Genomic DNA, 18,003 nt, shown 5'->3' on the forward strand with positions numbered 1-18,003 from the left:
AATTTAAAAGGTGTGTTAGATGACTTGTGTAAGTTGTCAATATATATGTAATGTAAATATATAATTCTTACTAATAATGTGTACTTCATAGTTTTAATAAGAAAATCCTTAATCAATGCATAAAAAAAATTCTAAAAACATTAGAAAGAAAAAAGTGTACGAAAGTATTACTATATTAAAATAGTCATAAGTTAAGAGAGTGACAACTCATTTCTAACTAAGAGGTTATGATTTATTCATATTTATTAAAAAAAATTATAAGTAATAAAATTTGAAATTCCAATATTTATGTACTTATTTTAAAAAAACAAAAAAAAACATATACATTATAAAAACAAGACGAATATTTATTTTCAATAAAATAAAAAAAACATTAAAGTGATTGAGAGTTTGTTGGCATTAATTTCTAATGAGATTGGAATACTTGAGAGCATCGAGATGAAATAAAATTATATGTTACCCACTTTCCCACTTCAAATATAAAATTACTGAGTTGAATTTTAAATAACACCTTATCTTGCTAATGTTGTAGTCTTTCTAATTTATTTTTTTTTACTTTTTTATTTTTATGAATAGACGACAAACATCTTATACAAATTATTGATAAATAATATTTGCTTATATGCACAGTATATGAACAGTGCTATTAGAAAAATGATTCAAACTCTTACCTTCTCTCCTGCACTCTCTTATATGATACAATTAGGCTATTCAATAATTTACTAGTCTATCTATTTGGTTCTCTTCTACTTGTATTAATTGTGTTTTTAAATAAACTATGATTTATTTATTATTTTTTTTTAAAAACTAACAATGCATGGTACTGGCTTCTATAATGCACCTTAAAAATTCCACTAGTTTATTGACCAACACAAACAAACAAGAAACCAACTCACTAAGAAAAGCTGGTACTATTTGGAAAATAACAAGTGGGACAATTTTTTATACAGGGAAGACTTGAATAGATTCAACGGGTGATAGATAGTCTTTTAATTAGCTTGTATTCATTTCTCCGCCACTGAACTGGAACAACGTCATCTTCTTCTTCTCCTTCTTCTTCATTGGCCACACTAATAATGGCTACTCCTCATCAATCCAATCCAATATGGTTGCTGATCTTGTTCTGCTGTTACTACTTCATTTTGTCTGAAAAAGTTGAGGTGGTGGAGGCCACTAGAAGGAACTTCTTTAATCCACAATCTTCAGATTCCACAATAGTCAGCAGTGTCTACAGAACTTCATACCACTTCCAACCCCCTCACAACTGGATCAATGGTATGTTGATTGTTCAATCTTTCTATATATGAGTTTATCTCTCTATTCACACTGTTTCTAATCTTCAGTTTCTGTTTCTTGTTCTCATGCATGGTTTCTCTCAAACATAACAACAACAAACAAACAAACAAAACAAAACAGATCCCAACGGTATGCAGTAATTAAACAACCATATATAATGCTGTTCATTTGTTTCATATCGTTTGATTCATGTTTTGAATGTATAAAAACCAGGACCAATGTATTACAAAGGGATATACCACTTGTTTTACCAGTATAATCCAAAGGCAGCAGTGTGGGGGAATATTACATGGGGTCACTCTGTATCTACAGACATGATAAACTGGATACCGTTAGATATTGCTCTAAACCCAACAAAGCCATTTGACATTGATGGCTGCTGGTCAGGGTCTGCCACCATTCTTCCAAGCTTGAACAAGCCTGTGATTCTCTACACTGGTAGCAACCAAGAAAAGCATCAAGCCCAAAACATTGCCTTTCCCAAGAATCTCTCTGATCCTTACCTTATAGAATGGATTAAACCTGATGAATACAACCCTGTCATGTCTGCCACTGGTGACATAAACCCAGCCCAGTTCAGAGACCCAACAACAGGGTGGATGGGTAGTGATGGGTACTGGAGAGTGGCTTTGGGTGCAGAGATTGGTGGTGTGGGAATGGCTCTGTTGTATAAAAGCAAAGACTTTGTTAGGTGGGAGAGGGCTGACAAGCCATTGCACTCTCCCAGAGGCTCTGGGATGTGGGAATGCCCAGACTTCTATCCTGTTGCATTGGAGGGAAAGAGAGGAATGGAGACATCTTTGAACAGTGAAGATGTGAAACATGTGTTGAAGATGAGTCTAGGGGAAACTCATTCTGATCATTATTTGTTGGGGAGGTATGATGAGGAGAAGGATATGTTCATTCAGGATAATGAGGAAAAGGAGAAGAATTACAGGTTTTGGAGGAGGTATGATTATGGGAACTTTTATGCTTCCAAGAGTTTCTTTGATGCAGGGAAAGAGAGGAGGATTTTATGGGGTTGGTCCAATGAGTCTGATAGTAAACCTGATGATATTGCCAAGGGATGGGCAGGCATTCAGGCAAGTTTCTGTCTCACATTTCATTATTTATTTATTTATTAAGAAATCCTTTTTTTTTTTTCAGACAATACCAAGAATGGTTTGGTTAGATGAGAATGGAAAGCAGCTTGTGCAATGGCCAATTAAGGAGCTTGAATCTCTCAGAAGGAAAAGAGTTCACTTTCATGACATAGAGCTCAAAGCTGGAGGTTTGCTGAACATCAAAGGAGTTAAAGCTTCACAGGTCTGTATTAAACTTTGTTTGAAGTTAGGTGTGACTGCAATATTGTTTTATGTGATCCATGGAGTGGGTTCATAGTTTTTTTTTTTTCTTTTTTTTTTAAATGAATGAAATAGATGGATGTTGATGTTGAGTTTGAATTGCCAAGCTTGGAAAAAGCTGGACCATTTGATAGTTTATTGGCACTAGACCCTCAAGTTCTCTGTGAGAAAGGGAATTTCTCCACTCAAAGTGGAATAGGACCATTTGGTTTGCTGGTTATGACATCCCTGAACAAAGATGAGCTCACAGCCATCTACTTCAAGATCTTCGAAGCTTATGATAGACATGTTGTTCTAATGTGCTCTGATCAAAGAAGGTAGGATATGATATATAAACTGTGTGCTCAGTTTGCTTATAAACAATTACTCGTACTTATACATTTGATATCTTTTTTGTTATAAATAACAGGTCCTCTTTAAGACCAGAACTATACCTCCCAGTTTATGGTGGTTTTGTGGACATAGACATAGAGAAGGAAAGGAGAATCTCTCTAAGAACTCTGGTATGTTGATGAAATCTCTGCCTTTTCTTTATACTGAATTTAGTGATATGACCCTAAAACTAACACTAAAGTGATCTATATATATATAAGTACTTAAAGTACCCCTCAAATTGCTTGTGAGCTGTAAAATTGACATAAGCTTCTATAATTCTTATTGAGAAAATTTTGATTTTTATTTGAATCAAAAGATATATTTAATTTTGATTGATTAACTCAAGTAATATATATATATTTTCAATATGATTTTCACTAAAAGAAAAGTGTAAATATGAAACAGGTTGATCATTCAGTTGTGGAGAGCTTTGGAGGAGAGGGTAGGACATGCATGACAGCCAGAGTTTATCCTGCTTTTCTGGTCACAAGCAAAGCTTATCTGCATGCATTCAATAATGGATCAGAAACAATCCGCATTTTGCATCTTAATGCATGGAACATGGCAAAACCTAGCATTAATGTTGCACAAGATCAGTTCCTTATATGACATTTGTGGCTTTTCATTATTTTAGAAAAAATAAAACAGTACTCCAATTACTCATCAATTCCTCAATTAATGTTGGCCATTATGGATTTCTTAATGTATTCAATAATTACAAATAAACCTCTACTGTAATTACTCATCATATAATATCATAAAACATTCATATTATGGATAAATAATACTTTCTCGTGTTTTTTTATTTATCCATTTTTTTTTCTTTAAAATAAATATGAATAAATCACAGTTTTATTGAAATAAAAACGAATAGAAATATAAGAGAAGTCCTCTCATTAGAGATTCTCATTAAAGGTGAGGAACAAAAACAAAAGACAACAATAAAAAACTACTTATCCATTTTAATATTAAAAAAATCAATTAAAATTATTTGATAATTTAAAATTTAAATATTACTATTTTAACAAATTTATCAATTTTTTATTTACCCATCTATGCGTTTTTAATGGTTAAATATCTTTAGTGATTAGACTGCTTTTGTGTTTTTATTTTTTATTTTTATTTTAATTATACTGATATATTTTATATTGAGTTTTCGATTTATCTACTTTATTAAAAAAAAATCTTCTCTTAATCCATTAAATATCCTTGAAATTTTTTATAAGCTTTAAAATGGTAAAAAAAAAAAATCAATTAATCCATTTCCCCAAATTTAGAATAGTGATTTTATTGGATATAAGATATTGTCATAATCTTTTATTAATTTTTTCAATGTAATTATTTCATTTATATTTGAATCATATTTATCATTATTATTATTATTATTTTTTTTTGACAAAGTCGACAAACGACAAAACAAAGGACAAGTGGTGGAAGGGAGAACGAGAGATAATCCTCACACATAACTCCCACAGGACCTTAAATATAAATTGTAAGCTGAAAAATTCGAACTCAAGACCTCTCACTTACAACCATGGGTAGTTAGCATTGGGCAAACCCAAAGTTCCTTATCATTATTATTAAATCATATAATCATGATAACTATCATTTCCATTTTTCTTTTCTAATTCCCGAGTCAATCTAATACCAAAAACAGTATATATATATATATATATATATATTTATAATCTGAGACTGAATGGGACACGGGACCCGGTAAACAATGATCAATATTTCTAGTATTTTTATACAGTACAGTACACTACTTGTCAGGTATTCATAATTTAAAAAAATAAAATTAAAAACTAAAACAGCATCCATCAAACATGCCTCCGCACAAGACACCTCGACATGGGGATCCCTTTGTACGCCACGCTCTTGGATCGCTGCTACGCCGCGCGAGACTCGTTCTTGCTGCTGCGCGCTCACGCGCGCATTCTCACGAACGGGCTCGCCGATCACGATCTCCTGCGGACCAAGCTCTGCGCGGCCTACGCGCGCTGCGATCGTCTCCATGAGTCTCTTCTCTTGTTCTCCTTCGCCACTCGCCGGCCAACGTTTCTCTACAACTCACTCATCCGTGCTCACGCGGATCGCTCCCGGTTCGCCTTGGCGCTCTCCTTCTTCCAGTTCATGCTCTCCGATGGCGTTGCGGCAAATGTTGCCTGCGTTGCTTCCACTCTTCGATGCGTCGCCGGCGTCGCTTCCCTCCGCCTCGGCCGCCTTCTTCATTCCCATGCCGTTGTCTCGTCTCTCTTATCTCAAGATCCCTCCATTCCCAACTCCCTCATAGCAATGTACTCCAGCTGTGGAGATTTACCATCTGCTCGCAAGGTGTTCGACGATATGCGTCAGCGAAAAAACTTGGTCTCATATACCTCAATGATCAGCGCACTTGGTACTCATGGACATTCCAAAGAAGCGTTCAGCTTGTTCGAGAAAATCTTGGAGGAAGGTGAAAGGCCAGATTCGAAGGCTATCACAGCAGTGCTTGCGGCGTGCGCCCGTGAAGGACTGGTGGAGGAGGGGAGGCGAGTATTCAAAATGATCAGGGCGCGAAGGTTTGGTGCAGTGAGCATGGGAGTGGAGCATTTTACATGCATGGTGGATTTGCTTGGGACTGCGGGGTTGGTGGAGGAGACGGAGGTGTTGATACATGGGATGGATGGGAAGCCGGATGAGGCGATGCTCACGGCCTTGCTGAAGGCGTGCCAAACGCATGGGAAATTTGATGCCACCGAGAGAGTGTGGGGTGTGCTGCTCAAGCAATGCCGCATGCGCGGGCGGCTGGACGTGGCCGAGAGAATAGCGGAGCAAGTGTACGGGTCGGGGCGCTGAGAAAAGAGGTTAGTACCTGCACACAAACTTTGTCTGTGTTACCGTATTTAATCCCTTTAATATAATCAATCTCTATAGTTTCTCTAATATAATTTATTTTTTTTGTATTTTAATTTTAAAAAAAATGTAAACCTTTGTAATGACCAAATCATAAATCATATTAGAGAGAGACACAAACTGAATATATTAAAAGGACTAAATAGGTATTCTGCCGGTGTGTGTATTTATATAGTTTATATTAATTATTTGTATTTTAATTAATAGATTTGAGTAATTGTAAACTTTAGTAGAGTTTTAATAAGATAAAGAATAAGACTACAAATTGTGGAGATTACTAAAGTATCTTTTGATGGATAAAAAGTTATTAAAGATTAGAATCATTTTAAAAGTTAGAGTTTTAATTAGAAAAAGGATTAAAACTATAAATTTTGGATATTATTAAGATAAATTTTGATTTTATGTTTTAGTTTGGTTTGAATTAGCAGTACAAATGTATTTTTAAATTTTTGATATTTTCTATAAGAAGAAGATTAGAGAAGAAGACATCATCAAATCGATAATTATTTTCTGGATAATTGAAGTTTCATTCGTAAAAATTGTGAGATCTAATTTTTCTTCTTTTATTATTATTTTTATTTTTTAATAATAATTGTGAGATCACTTAGATCTAATTCTTCTTTCTTTATTTTTTTATTCTTTAATGTTTATATATCTTCTGTGAGTTTGTTAACAATATTATTTGATTGATTGATGCAAAAAGTCCTATTGCTCAATTATTAGAATAATAATTGTCAATTAGAATACTATACCCGTTAATTGTTCTAATAAGTAGTGGTGAAATTATATAGTCCAATAGAGGGTAAAATAGAGGGTAGAGAATGTTATGTGAATATACAATCTAGTCTAAATAAACCAAACTTGTGTGTTTGTTGATTGGAATTAATAGTCTCTCTAATGTAGATTAAATCTTGAAAACTTGTTTAAGGTTGTTTATTGATAAGAGAAATAATGAAAGATTTTGGTTATAGAGATAAAAAGAGATAGGTTGTTAAAATTTGGTAATAACCATAACCTTTATCTTTGCATCAATGATTAATTCAATGAATAATACTGAAGTATTATAACTTGGGCTAGATATTCATAGAATCATAATTATTGAATTTCGTTAATGTACTTTCTCGTTTATTTATTTTTATTTATTACGATTTAATTGATTTGAATTTCAACCCCTCCTCTTTTCTTTATTTTATTTTATTTATTTTAAAAGTAAATAAGCTTTACCAATTTCAGTGGATTGATTCGACACCCACCAATGTATAAATATATTGTTGCAAATAGATGGACCCGATAGAACAGGTTGGCATTTAAAAGAAATTGAAAAATAATCGTGAAGGCAGTGCATATTCCTATAAAAATAGAAGAATTTGACAAAGTGAGAAAGTTAGAAGTTAAAAACTCTCTATTTATAAAGAGTAAACAACTACTCTCTTTAATAATAGGATAAACACTAACTCTAATATTTAATTTTCCCCCTTCCATCTTACTTCGCTCCCTCTTGTTTTGTGTTAGACAGCTTCATCTCTTGCCTATTTTATAGGAAAGAGAGGAAAGAATTAAGCCTTTTTAGTCCTTAATTAATTTCAAATCTCATCTAATCTCATGATACACATTTCTCACATTTTACAGCCGCCGGTTAGTTTAGTTGAGAACTTTGACTAACATGTTTTTCATTTTCACTTCAGCATTTATGCTTATTTATTTATTCAGGCAGTGTTTGTTGGGAGAGAATTCTTAGTTTATGCATCTGCGCTATATGTTTCGTTTGATAGATAATGATTTTTTGGTGTTACACAAATCTTTTAATGCTGATTGATGTCCTATAGAACTTCCAAACAAGTGAATAGGGACCATTATTTTTTTTCATGAGCCACGTTACCACTTCCCAAGATGACGACATGAATGGCAACTCGATCTATTGGAAAGTCCCTGCATGCATAACATCACTTGTCAATATTCTTATTGCTAAAGTCTTTTCAGTACTATGAATTAGGTTTGGAAATCTTGAAAGTTAGAGGACTTTTTCTTATTGGTAGGCATGTAACACAATGTATAATATGAAATAATATTGGTTTGTCTTGTAGAAATTGAATTTTTAAAGTTATCTAAACCAATTAATGAATGAGTTTGAGTTTTTATTTAAGTTGACTTGGATCAGTGGATGTGGTTGGTGAATTGGTTGTATAAATTTGATGTAGGCGATTGTGTAGGTTTTTAGATGGATGGAAATATTGGAAATGGGGACTGATCAGATCTGACATAATTTTTAATGATCAGTCGTTTTATAATTGGACAAAACTAAAGATATGTATTTAAATATGAGAGACCCATGAATAATGCTTTGTTTTATAATATATGTATACATTAGTTGAAACATCATGTTGAATTCTTTCTTTTAAAATGTACCCCTCAATCCGTTATGTGAAAAGTGAAAACCGGTATGGCCATCTTAGAGAGATGGGGTGTTTAAAAACTTTCATGGAACTGAACTTATCCAAAATTTTTAAAATTTGAATTAAATCAGACCATATCGTGGTAGTTATATGTTTAACTAGATTTGATTAGATTTTTCTCAATCTATGAGTTTTCATTTGTACCGTTTCTTCTCTTTTTTTTTTCATCTCTTATTTTCTTCATAATATTAACTATCAAAATTCTTAAATTGCAAAGGCTTTAATTTATGGCAACTCATCCTTTTAATTTCAAGTATATAAATGCAGACGTTGCTTCTGGTTTTAAGTGTTTTCTTTCGACTAATTCTCACACTCATAGAATTGTTTGTTTAAAATTCTAAATTAATAAAAATGTGCTCTTTTATTTTATATATATATATATATATATATATATGTAGATTGTGACTTATTACGAGAAAATCTTATTACTCAGCACATTGATAGTTTTTTTTTTCTGTTATAAAAAAATAATAATTATGCAATTAGTCTCTGCATTTCTTCTTGTTTAATTTTTCATTCCTATCTCCTCTCCATTATAGTCATTCACATTACTTTCAGATCCCCCTCTTCTCTATATATTCCTAAGTCTTTCCTTGTGTCTTTGTTGGAAGGTATGGGGATTCACAACAAAGTTTTCTCAACTTGTGTCTTCCTGGTTTGGTTTTGCTTTTGCCTCCCAGGAAGTATTTGGGTGGCAGAGGCTTCCCATGTGGTGTACCCAGAGCTCCAGTCTGTTTCTCCCTCCATTGTTGACAGTCAATATAGGACTGGGTATCACTTCCAACCCCCCAAGAATTGGATTAATGGTAAGTTGCCAATTCCCATCTTACTGCGCTTGATTAAACCTCTGTTTATGCAAGCATATTACAGTTCAAAGTGATGTTGAATCACAAATATTAAAACATGTGTGTGTGTGTGTTTGTGTTAATGTTTGCTATATTTTCAAGCGGTCATGGTGTATCTTTTTTAAGAAAAGATAATCCATCTTTTTAGATGCCTGACTTCGGGCATAGTATCTATTTTAAGAAAAGATTTTTTTTTATTTTGCCTTTTTTTTCATACCCTGCTGTAGAGAACTTGTGAAAGGAATGTACGGTTGGTTAGTTTCTTTTTGCGAAGTTCTTGCTTTTAAAGGAGGTATATTTCTCTAAATAGTCCCTCTATTTTTTTAAACTTACTGTTTTAGTCTTTCATTTTAAATTACAATTTTTTAGTTCCTTTACTATATTTAAATGAGTCATGTTAGTCCTCTTTTTTTTTTTTTATGGTTTAGAATTAGGGTTTAAGGTTTAAGGGGACTAACATGACCAAATTAAAATTGTTGAGGGACTGAAAGATTATAATTCAAAGTAGAGGACCTAAAAAAATAAATTTGAACAAATAGAGGGACTTTTTAGAGAATTATACCTTTAAAGAATTGTGTCATTTTTAATATCTTGCTGTAAATTTATCCATTTGATTGTCATTATGCTAGTCGTCAAATAGAGGGACTATTTAAGGAATTATATCTTTAAAAAGAACCGTGTCCTTGCAACTTGGTGACACTAGTCGGTCCATTTTTATTCGGTGCCAGTAGAATTAATTACTACAGTACTGTCTTCTGTTTGTGTTTGACATCAACCACTGGATGCTGACTATTTGCTTGTTTTCTCTCCCTCATTTCCCGGTGGACGTGGATCCCATGAATGTGACAACTAGATCCAAATGGTATGTACCTTTTAGTTTCTGTTTATCTGATGCACCAAATATAAGAAGTTTTTTTTTTTAACTAATTTATTTAAAGTAAATTTTAGCTCCTCAATTCATGGAAAGGTTCAGAAATTAGAATGTTCTTAATAGTATTGGTATCACAAAAACAGGGCCAATGTACCACAATGGCATATACCATCTCTTCTACCAGTACAACACCAATGGTTCAGTGTGGGGAAATATTGTGTGGGCTCACTCTGTTTCCTTCGACCTGATCAACTGGATACCACTGGAGCCGGCCATCTACCCTTCAAAGAAATTTGACATGAATGGCACCTGGTCCGGCTCGGCGACACTCCTCCCAGGAAACAAACCTGTCATCTTCTACACTGGCATTGATCCTCAAGGCCGTCAGGTCCAAAACCTCGCCTTCCCAAAGGACCTTGCTGATCCGTATCTCCGAGAATGGACCAAACCAGATTACAACCCTGTCATCCAACCAGATGCCTCCATTGAACCTAGCAAATTTCGTGACCCGACAACGGCTTGGTTTGGCCTTGATGGGCTCTGGAGGATTGTCATCGGCAGCAGGCGCAAGATGAGAGGAATGGCAATGTTGTACAGGAGCAGAGACTTTGTTAGATGGGTGAAGGCCAAGCACCCATTGCACTCCTCCAAGGATACCGGAATGTGGGAATGCCCGGACTTTTTCCCAGTGTCCTTGAAGGGTAAGAGAGGTCTTGAGACATCTGTGAGTGGACCTGGAGTGAAGCATGTGCTCAAAGTGAGCTTGGACATGACAAGGTATGTGCCCTGCATTGCTTTCTAGTCTATATTGCTATTTATCTCATACGGGATTTGATTGAACAGGTACGAGTATTATACAATGGGGACATATTATCATATGATCGATAGGTACATTCCTGATAACAGCTCGGCTGATGATCATACTGGATTGAGGTACGATTATGGGAACTTTTATGCGTCCAAGACATTCTTTGATGAGGCAAAGCAGAGGAGGATTTTGTGGGGTTGGTCAAATGAATCCGACACTGTCAATGATGATAAAACTAAGGGTTGGGCTGGCATTCAAGTGAGTAATTGCATGCACTATTGATCTCCTTGCTTTCTTGTTAGTGTGTATGAGTTGTCTTTAATTGCTTGTTGATTTGTTTTGTTTTTCAGACCATTCCAAGGGCTCTTTGGCTGGATCCTAGTGGTAAGCAACTTGTCCAATGGCCAGTGGAGGAACTAGAAACCTTGAGAGGAAAACAAGTTAATTTATATGACAAAGAACTCAAGTCTGGTGACATATATGAAGTTAAAGGAATATCATCCGCACAGGCTAGTCTCTACCTCAGCAAAACAACATGTGCTTTAACTTTGCCTTTCTTATGTTAGTTTTCACACAAACTTGATGTTGTTTGGGTGTTACCAGGCAGATGTGGAGGTTAGCTTTGAGATTTCTGGGCTGGATAAAGCAGAGCCCTTTGAAGAATTCTGGTCTGATCCACAAGTTCTTTGTGGTCAAAAGGGTGCGGCCGTGGAAGGTGGAGTTGGTCCATTTGGGCTGCTGGTTCTGGCCTCTGGGGACAGGGAAGAGCAAACTGCTGTTCTTTTCAGAGTATTCAAAGCTCCCAACAAGCATGTGGTCCTTATGTGTCATGACCCTAGCAAGTATGCCAGCCAAACTCTTCTTGCATTTCTCCATCTTACTTATACCATTTAACCATATAATTGACAATGAATTAGAACCATACATCTTCTGCTGCTTATCTAATTTTTGTTATGAATACAAAGGTATTCAATATTCAAATGATCTATAGCCACCAAATCTTGAATTTAGAGATATAAGTGTTTGTGTTTGAAATGCAAGTATAGGAACAACCAATTTTAACTGATCTACCATGACCAAAATCTTGAATTTGGAGGTGTTAGTGTTTGATAATCAAGTAAATGAAGCCAATTTTGATGATCTGTAATTACCAAAATCCTGAATTTGGAGGTGTTCGTGTCTGATATTCAAGCTGGAAAGGCAAACACGGTGAGCTGAACTTGGAATTGAAATTACACAAGTCATTGACTATATTCCATTTTTCCAATTTACAGATCTTCTCTGAGACCAGGTGTGTACAAGCCAAACTTTGCAGGATTTGTGGATGTGGATATCAACAAGACCAAGAAAATATCACTCAGATCTTTGGTACGTTAAAAGAAATGGTTAGAATATCTTATTTAGTCTTTCTAATATAGTTAGTTTATTTTTTTGGTCCTTCTAATATGATTTGTCCTAAGATGCCTTTTTATTTTAATATTTTAAAAATATAAGTCTTTATAAGGATTTTTTAGGAACAAATTATATTAAAGAAAGATATTTATATTTTTTAAATATTAAAATAAAAGTCTCTTTTATGGACAAATCATATTAAAGGGATCAAAGGGGCAGACTGACTATACTAAAGAGGCTACATAGTGATTCTACCAAAAAAAAAAGCACAAATAAACAACATCTTGTTTGATTAATTATTCTCATAAATCTTATTATGAATTAAATGTTAATTCAAAAAAATAAATAAATAAATAAATGTTAACAGTTCAATTGGTGATGTAGATTGATCACTCTGTGGTAGAGAGCTTTGGAGCTGAAGGAAAAACATGCATCACATCAAGGGTTTATCCTAGTAAAGCAATAGGACAAGATGCACATCTATTTGTGTTTAATAATGGATCGGAAGATGTGCGAATTACACAGTTGAGTGCATGGGAGATGACTACACCACGTATGAATTGATTTTAGGAAGATTCATTACATTGATTATTTAGATTTGTGTTATTTTTTCCACACAATAAACCACGTCAGTCAACGATGCATTCCATATTCTATTAATCTATTACTTTTTCTTTGTTTTTTTTGCATTTAATAATGATTAGTACAAACTTGTCTTATTTTTATTATTATTGAATAAATCTTTGATGCAATAGTTATATGGATGTGTGTGTGTTTCTCATCAAATACTTGATCAATGGATTGACTTTGATTCATTTAGTCCAAGCTTTTATATTAGATAAGTGAAGAATTTTGAATCATAACTCAACCGACTCAAAATAAATAAATAAGTAAAAGTGATGATGCACAAGCCATTTATGGCCAATTTATGACTAACTTGTTTGGTTTGTACATATGGTTTGTAGATAATATGCATAAAAATTAACTCGGTTGGAAATAGTGCCATGTTTATTAAATAAAATATTAAATCAATATAATACATATCACATAGGTAACATTCACATAGCCAAGTTGTCTCCCGACCTTTCCTAATTTTCTCGGTTAATAAACAGATAAATAGTTATTACAAATAGGTATATATTCCATTATTCATTCCCGGGTAGGATTTATATATATAAATATAAACTAAATAAAGTACAAATTTTATAATCAGAACAACAAGATAAAAGTAAAACATGCGAATATAAAAGTAGAAAAAACAAGATGACCATGCAAATAAAAATAGACCTCCTCAGTGACCTATTTAGTGAAAAGCGTGATCAACTAAATCTCTTAGAAGGAAAATGTTTATATCGCTTTTTCTTTCATCGGGATTTCAAAAACTTCAGTTTCTGTCTAACTATAGAAGTCAAGTCCTCTAACTTGGTTTTTTTCAATCTAGAGCTACAGAAATCCATAATATAAACATGTGATTAATTCTGAATATGAATAAAGAAATCGAAAAAGATAAATTCTTAAACATTCAATCATTTTTTTGTCAAATATTTCAAATAATGAATATGGTTACTATGTCCCGAGTTTCCTTTCTCAGACTCTAGAGATTAAATCTCTAAGAAATCCATTAAAAAACCTTGGTAGGAGGTGGATTCTGATCATATTTCCATAAAAATTCCAAAGTCACGCAGCAAATCAAACACTAGAAGAAAAGATAGTCCAGGAGTCTATTGTATGCATTATTTTTCAGCATTAAGATTTTAATAATAGGTTTTTTTTCCACTATAACCATCTTTTTTTTTTTTAATTGTCAAAATAACCATACCCAAAATTTATTCACCAAACTAATAATGAAACCATCTCATCACCCATGTGTTTTTAAAATATAAAATATTAGGACTTTTTTCAAAAACACCCTTTATTTAAAAAATAACAAATAAAAAATATTTTTATGTTTTAAACATTTTCTCAAGTTATTTTATTAAATATTTATTATTATTTTTATAAAAAACCAAAAAAAATAAAATACTTTTTTTAACAGGATTTATTTTAAAAGATATATTATTTTAAAAAATATATTATTATTTTTTAAAATCACCCTATTTAAGTTGTTATTTATTAAACAACTTAATAAAAATACAGAAATAATGGGGTCCTCCTTCATTCATGTATAATATTGGGGTACGTAATCTCAACATTAATAATGCTGCTTTATCGCTATCAATATTAATTATAGTACTAGTACCATGATTTACATGCCATCTACACTTGATGTTCATGTAGTTTAATACTCCCTCCAGCTTCGTAGACGAGAAAAAAAAGAATCAAGGACATGCCCGACCCAAGCTACTAGGCCAGGGCCAGAGGAGAGGAACTCTTTCAAGCAAGGATGCCATGACCTCAGACCTGAGACCGATTGAAAGATATAGGAATGAATGAATCTAATGTAATCTATACCTTGTTTTCGGCATGTAATAATGTGACAGTTTCGACTTCCATCGGTTGACTTCTGTCGTTTCTGTCTATTCCGTTTAGGGAACGGACTATTATTTGTCATGTTTTAGAGCTCTTCTTTGTTCCTTTTTACTTGTCACATTAAATAATTTACTCTTTAATTTTGTGCAGCATTAAATATTTTTCCAAATTTACCCTTTAATTTAATGTATCTGTACAATTTTCAATAAATTACAATCAACTAAGTATTAAATCATCTACTCCACTTAGTGGAGTTTTAAATAGGGGTAGTTTTGGAAAGTAATGGAATTTTTTTATAAAATATAAGTAATCAACTAATTTTAACCAATTTTTCTTAATCGGTGTAAATTAGATAAATTTGATAACTAAAAAAACGGAGGGAGTAAATAATTTTGCATGCATTCAATAATGTATCAAAAACAATCCGCATTTTGCATCTTAATGCATGGAACACGGTAAAACCTACCATTAATGTTTCACAAGATCAGTTCCTTATATGACATTTGCGGCTTTTCATTATTATTAGAAAAAGAAACATGTACTTCAATTACTCATCAATTCCTCGATTAATGTTGCACATTATGGATTTCTTAGAGTGATGTTTGTTTGTAATGAATGAAATTGTGAAATTGAGTAAGAATGAGATAGAAATGAGAATAAGGGGGAATGGATTAGGAATGGAAGGAAAACTGTGGTTGGTTAGGGGGTATAAGAAAGTAATTCATTGGGAATGAAAAAAAAGTAAAAAGAAGAAAAATATGCGGGAAATGTCTCTTATGGCCTTATTAGTTAATAATATTATTTTATTTGTAATATGTTATCATTATTTTTTTTTTGGTATAATACCCGAATTCGTCCCTTTACTTTTCTCTCTCTTCCCTTTTGGTCCCTCTACTCAGAAATGCGGCCCACTAATCCCTCTACTCTTGAAAATGACCCAATTTAGTCCCTCTACCCTTAATTCTTCCCATCTAGTCCCTCTACTCTTAAAAAATACAGTCAATAATTGACCTATTTTAGAGTAGATGGGACTAAGTAGAACCATTTTCAAGAGTAGAAGGACTATTTGGGAGCATTTCTGAGTAGATGGACTAAAAAAGGAAGAGAGAGAAAAGTAGAGGGACCAATTCGGGTATTATACCTATTTTTTTACAATGTTCTCAACAATTTTTCTCAATATAATATATATATACAAAGAAAAGGAAAAAACATGATGGAAAAACAATTGAAGTCAAGGGTAGAATGGACATTTCCAAATCCTGATTGGGCAATCCTCAAGAAAATTGGAGGAATCCCAATAAGGGTTCTTCCCTCATCTCATTCCTCAAAGACTCCTCCCTCATTTCTATGCCTTCCAACCAAACAAGAGACTGGACCCATTCCCAATCCAATCCCACTCGACTACTTGCAAACAAACAACACTGGGTCTTTTTACTTATTCAATAATTACAAATAAGCCTCTACTACAATTACTCATCATATAGTACCATAAAACATTCATATCATGGCTAAATAATACTTCCTCGGTCTTTTTACTTATTCATTTTAATATTAAAAAAAATAATTAAAATTATTTAATAATTTATAATTCAAATATTATTATTTTAATAAATTTATCAATTTTTTCATTTGCCCATCTAAGCGTTTTTAATGGTTAAATACCTCTAGTGATTAGACTGCTTTTTTGTTTTTATTTTTTTCGATTTATCTACTTTATTTAAAAAAAAAAAACTTCTCTCAATCCATTAAACTCCTCGAGCAGTGCATGCGCGGGAGGCTGGATGATGCAAGGTAGGGAAGAGGAGGATAAGAGAAGAAGGAGGGGATATACTGAGATAGATTGAGGAGGAGAAGGGAAATGAGAGAATGAGAAGCCTGGACAGGGAATTTTCTACCCTTCTTTCATTCTCGTCATCACTTTTAAAGACCAAGAGACGGCTTTGACAATGTACCAAGAGACGGCTTTGACAATGTGATAGACGTCTTGGCAATTCAACAAACAGGTGCTGTGCCAAAACAACACCCCCACTAACTAGGATGACTTCTATTGTTCATGCTTTCTGAATACAAAATATTCACCCATTATCATTCATTTGATTACAAAATGATTACTCAAATTTATATTAAGCTAATTGTTGCCTTATTAGGCTGTGACGAAGTCTGCATACTTCCCACTTTGGTTGAGCGCCTTGCCCGAGGCTTCCTTGCATCACTGGACGTGGCCGAGAGATTAGCGGAGCAAATGTACAGGTCGGTGCTGAGAAAAGAGGTTAGTACCTGCACACGAACTTGGTGTGTTTATACCTATATATATATATATATACAGGTTGAATACCCTATCTAGTCTTTTTAATATATTCAGTCTGCCCCTTTAGTCTCTCTAATATAATTTGTCTGTAGGAGATCTATGTATTTTAATTTTTGAGAAATGCAAATTCTCATAAGGACATTCTAAGACAAATTATATTAGAGAGAGGGACTTATATTTCTCAAAAATTAAAATACAAAGATTTTCTGGGGACAAATCATATTAGATGGACCAAAAAACTGACTATATTAGAGAGGACTAAATAGGGTATTCTACCGTATATATATACATGAACTTGGCGTGTGTTTTTATATTATATATATATATGATAGGTTTTGAATTAAGAGTATAAGTGTATCTTTAAATTTTTGACATTTTCTATAAAGCAGAAGGAGAGTAGAGGAGAGATCATCAAATCAACCATCACTCCTTGAATAACTCAAGTTTGATTCTTCAAGAATTGTGAGTTCTTCTTTTATTTTATATTTTTTAATATTTATACATTCTTTTTAAATTATTAAAAATATTATTTTGTTGGTTGATGCATAAAAAAAACCTATCATAATAATAATTATCAATTAGAATGTTAAATCTGTAAATTAGATAATTATTTTAGTGGTGAAATAACATAGTTCAATAAAAGGTATTTTTACTTATGTTGATATACAATATAGTAGTTTTTGTGTTTGTTGACTAGAATTGATATTCTCTCACTAAAATTAATGTTAATATAAGGTTGTTTATTGTTAAGGAAAATAATCTTTCTCTTTATGGAGATAATGAGAGATATGTTATTAGAGTTAGCAATAACCATAACTTATTTATTAAAAAATAAAAATATCCATAAATCAATACTAAAATTATACCTTAGGGTAGATATAAGTTTTTGGTGTTGCCCATAGATTTTAATGCTGATTGATGTAATATAAAACTTCCAAATAAGTGAAT

The 18,003-nt window shown here is 32.9% G+C and overlaps 3 protein-coding genes across 4 annotated transcripts; all 3 read left to right on the forward strand.

The window, feature by feature from the left end:
• The first annotated feature begins 975 nt into the window (after positions 1-975).
• On the forward strand, positions 976-3,681 carry LOC120260332 (beta-fructofuranosidase, insoluble isoenzyme 4-like). The gene is made up of 7 exons (XM_039267774.1): positions 976-1,275; positions 1,417-1,425; positions 1,510-2,378; positions 2,443-2,601; positions 2,715-2,956; positions 3,049-3,142; positions 3,420-3,681. Exons 1-7 carry the CDS (start codon positions 1,077-1,079, stop codon positions 3,621-3,623), a joined length of 1,776 nt encoding a protein of 591 aa, XP_039123708.1. The 5' UTR covers positions 976-1,076; the 3' UTR covers positions 3,624-3,681.
• A 1,184-nt stretch (positions 3,682-4,865) lies between these two features.
• LOC120261535 (putative pentatricopeptide repeat-containing protein At1g56570) lies at positions 4,866-5,852 on the forward strand. The gene has a single exon (XM_039269456.1). It carries the CDS (start codon positions 4,866-4,868, stop codon positions 5,850-5,852), a length of 987 nt encoding a protein of 328 aa, XP_039125390.1.
• On the forward strand, positions 4,874-12,920 carry LOC120262135 (beta-fructofuranosidase, insoluble isoenzyme 3-like). 2 transcript variants are annotated; one of them, XM_039270200.1, is made up of 9 exons: positions 4,874-5,860; positions 8,974-9,168; positions 10,061-10,069; positions 10,222-10,855; positions 10,922-11,144; positions 11,237-11,395; positions 11,490-11,728; positions 12,161-12,254; positions 12,646-12,729. In XM_039270200.1, the coding sequence occupies exons 2-9, from the start codon at positions 8,976-8,978 to the stop codon at positions 12,655-12,657; spliced, it is 1,563 nt and encodes a 520-aa protein (XP_039126134.1). In that variant the 5' UTR covers positions 4,874-5,860; positions 8,974-8,975; the 3' UTR covers positions 12,658-12,729. The 2 variants fall into 2 exon arrangements, with proteins under 2 accessions (XP_039126134.1, XP_039126133.1); XM_039270199.1 differs by having other exon boundaries at positions 4,875-5,860; positions 12,663-12,920.
• Positions 12,921-18,003: the final 5,083 nt, after the last annotated feature.

Source organism: Dioscorea cayenensis, chromosome 5 (assembly GCF_009730915.1).
Source record: "Dioscorea cayenensis subsp. rotundata cultivar TDr96_F1 chromosome 5, TDr96_F1_v2_PseudoChromosome.rev07_lg8_w22 25.fasta, whole genome shotgun sequence".
Taxonomy (NCBI): Eukaryota; Viridiplantae; Streptophyta; class Magnoliopsida; order Dioscoreales; family Dioscoreaceae; genus Dioscorea; species Dioscorea cayenensis.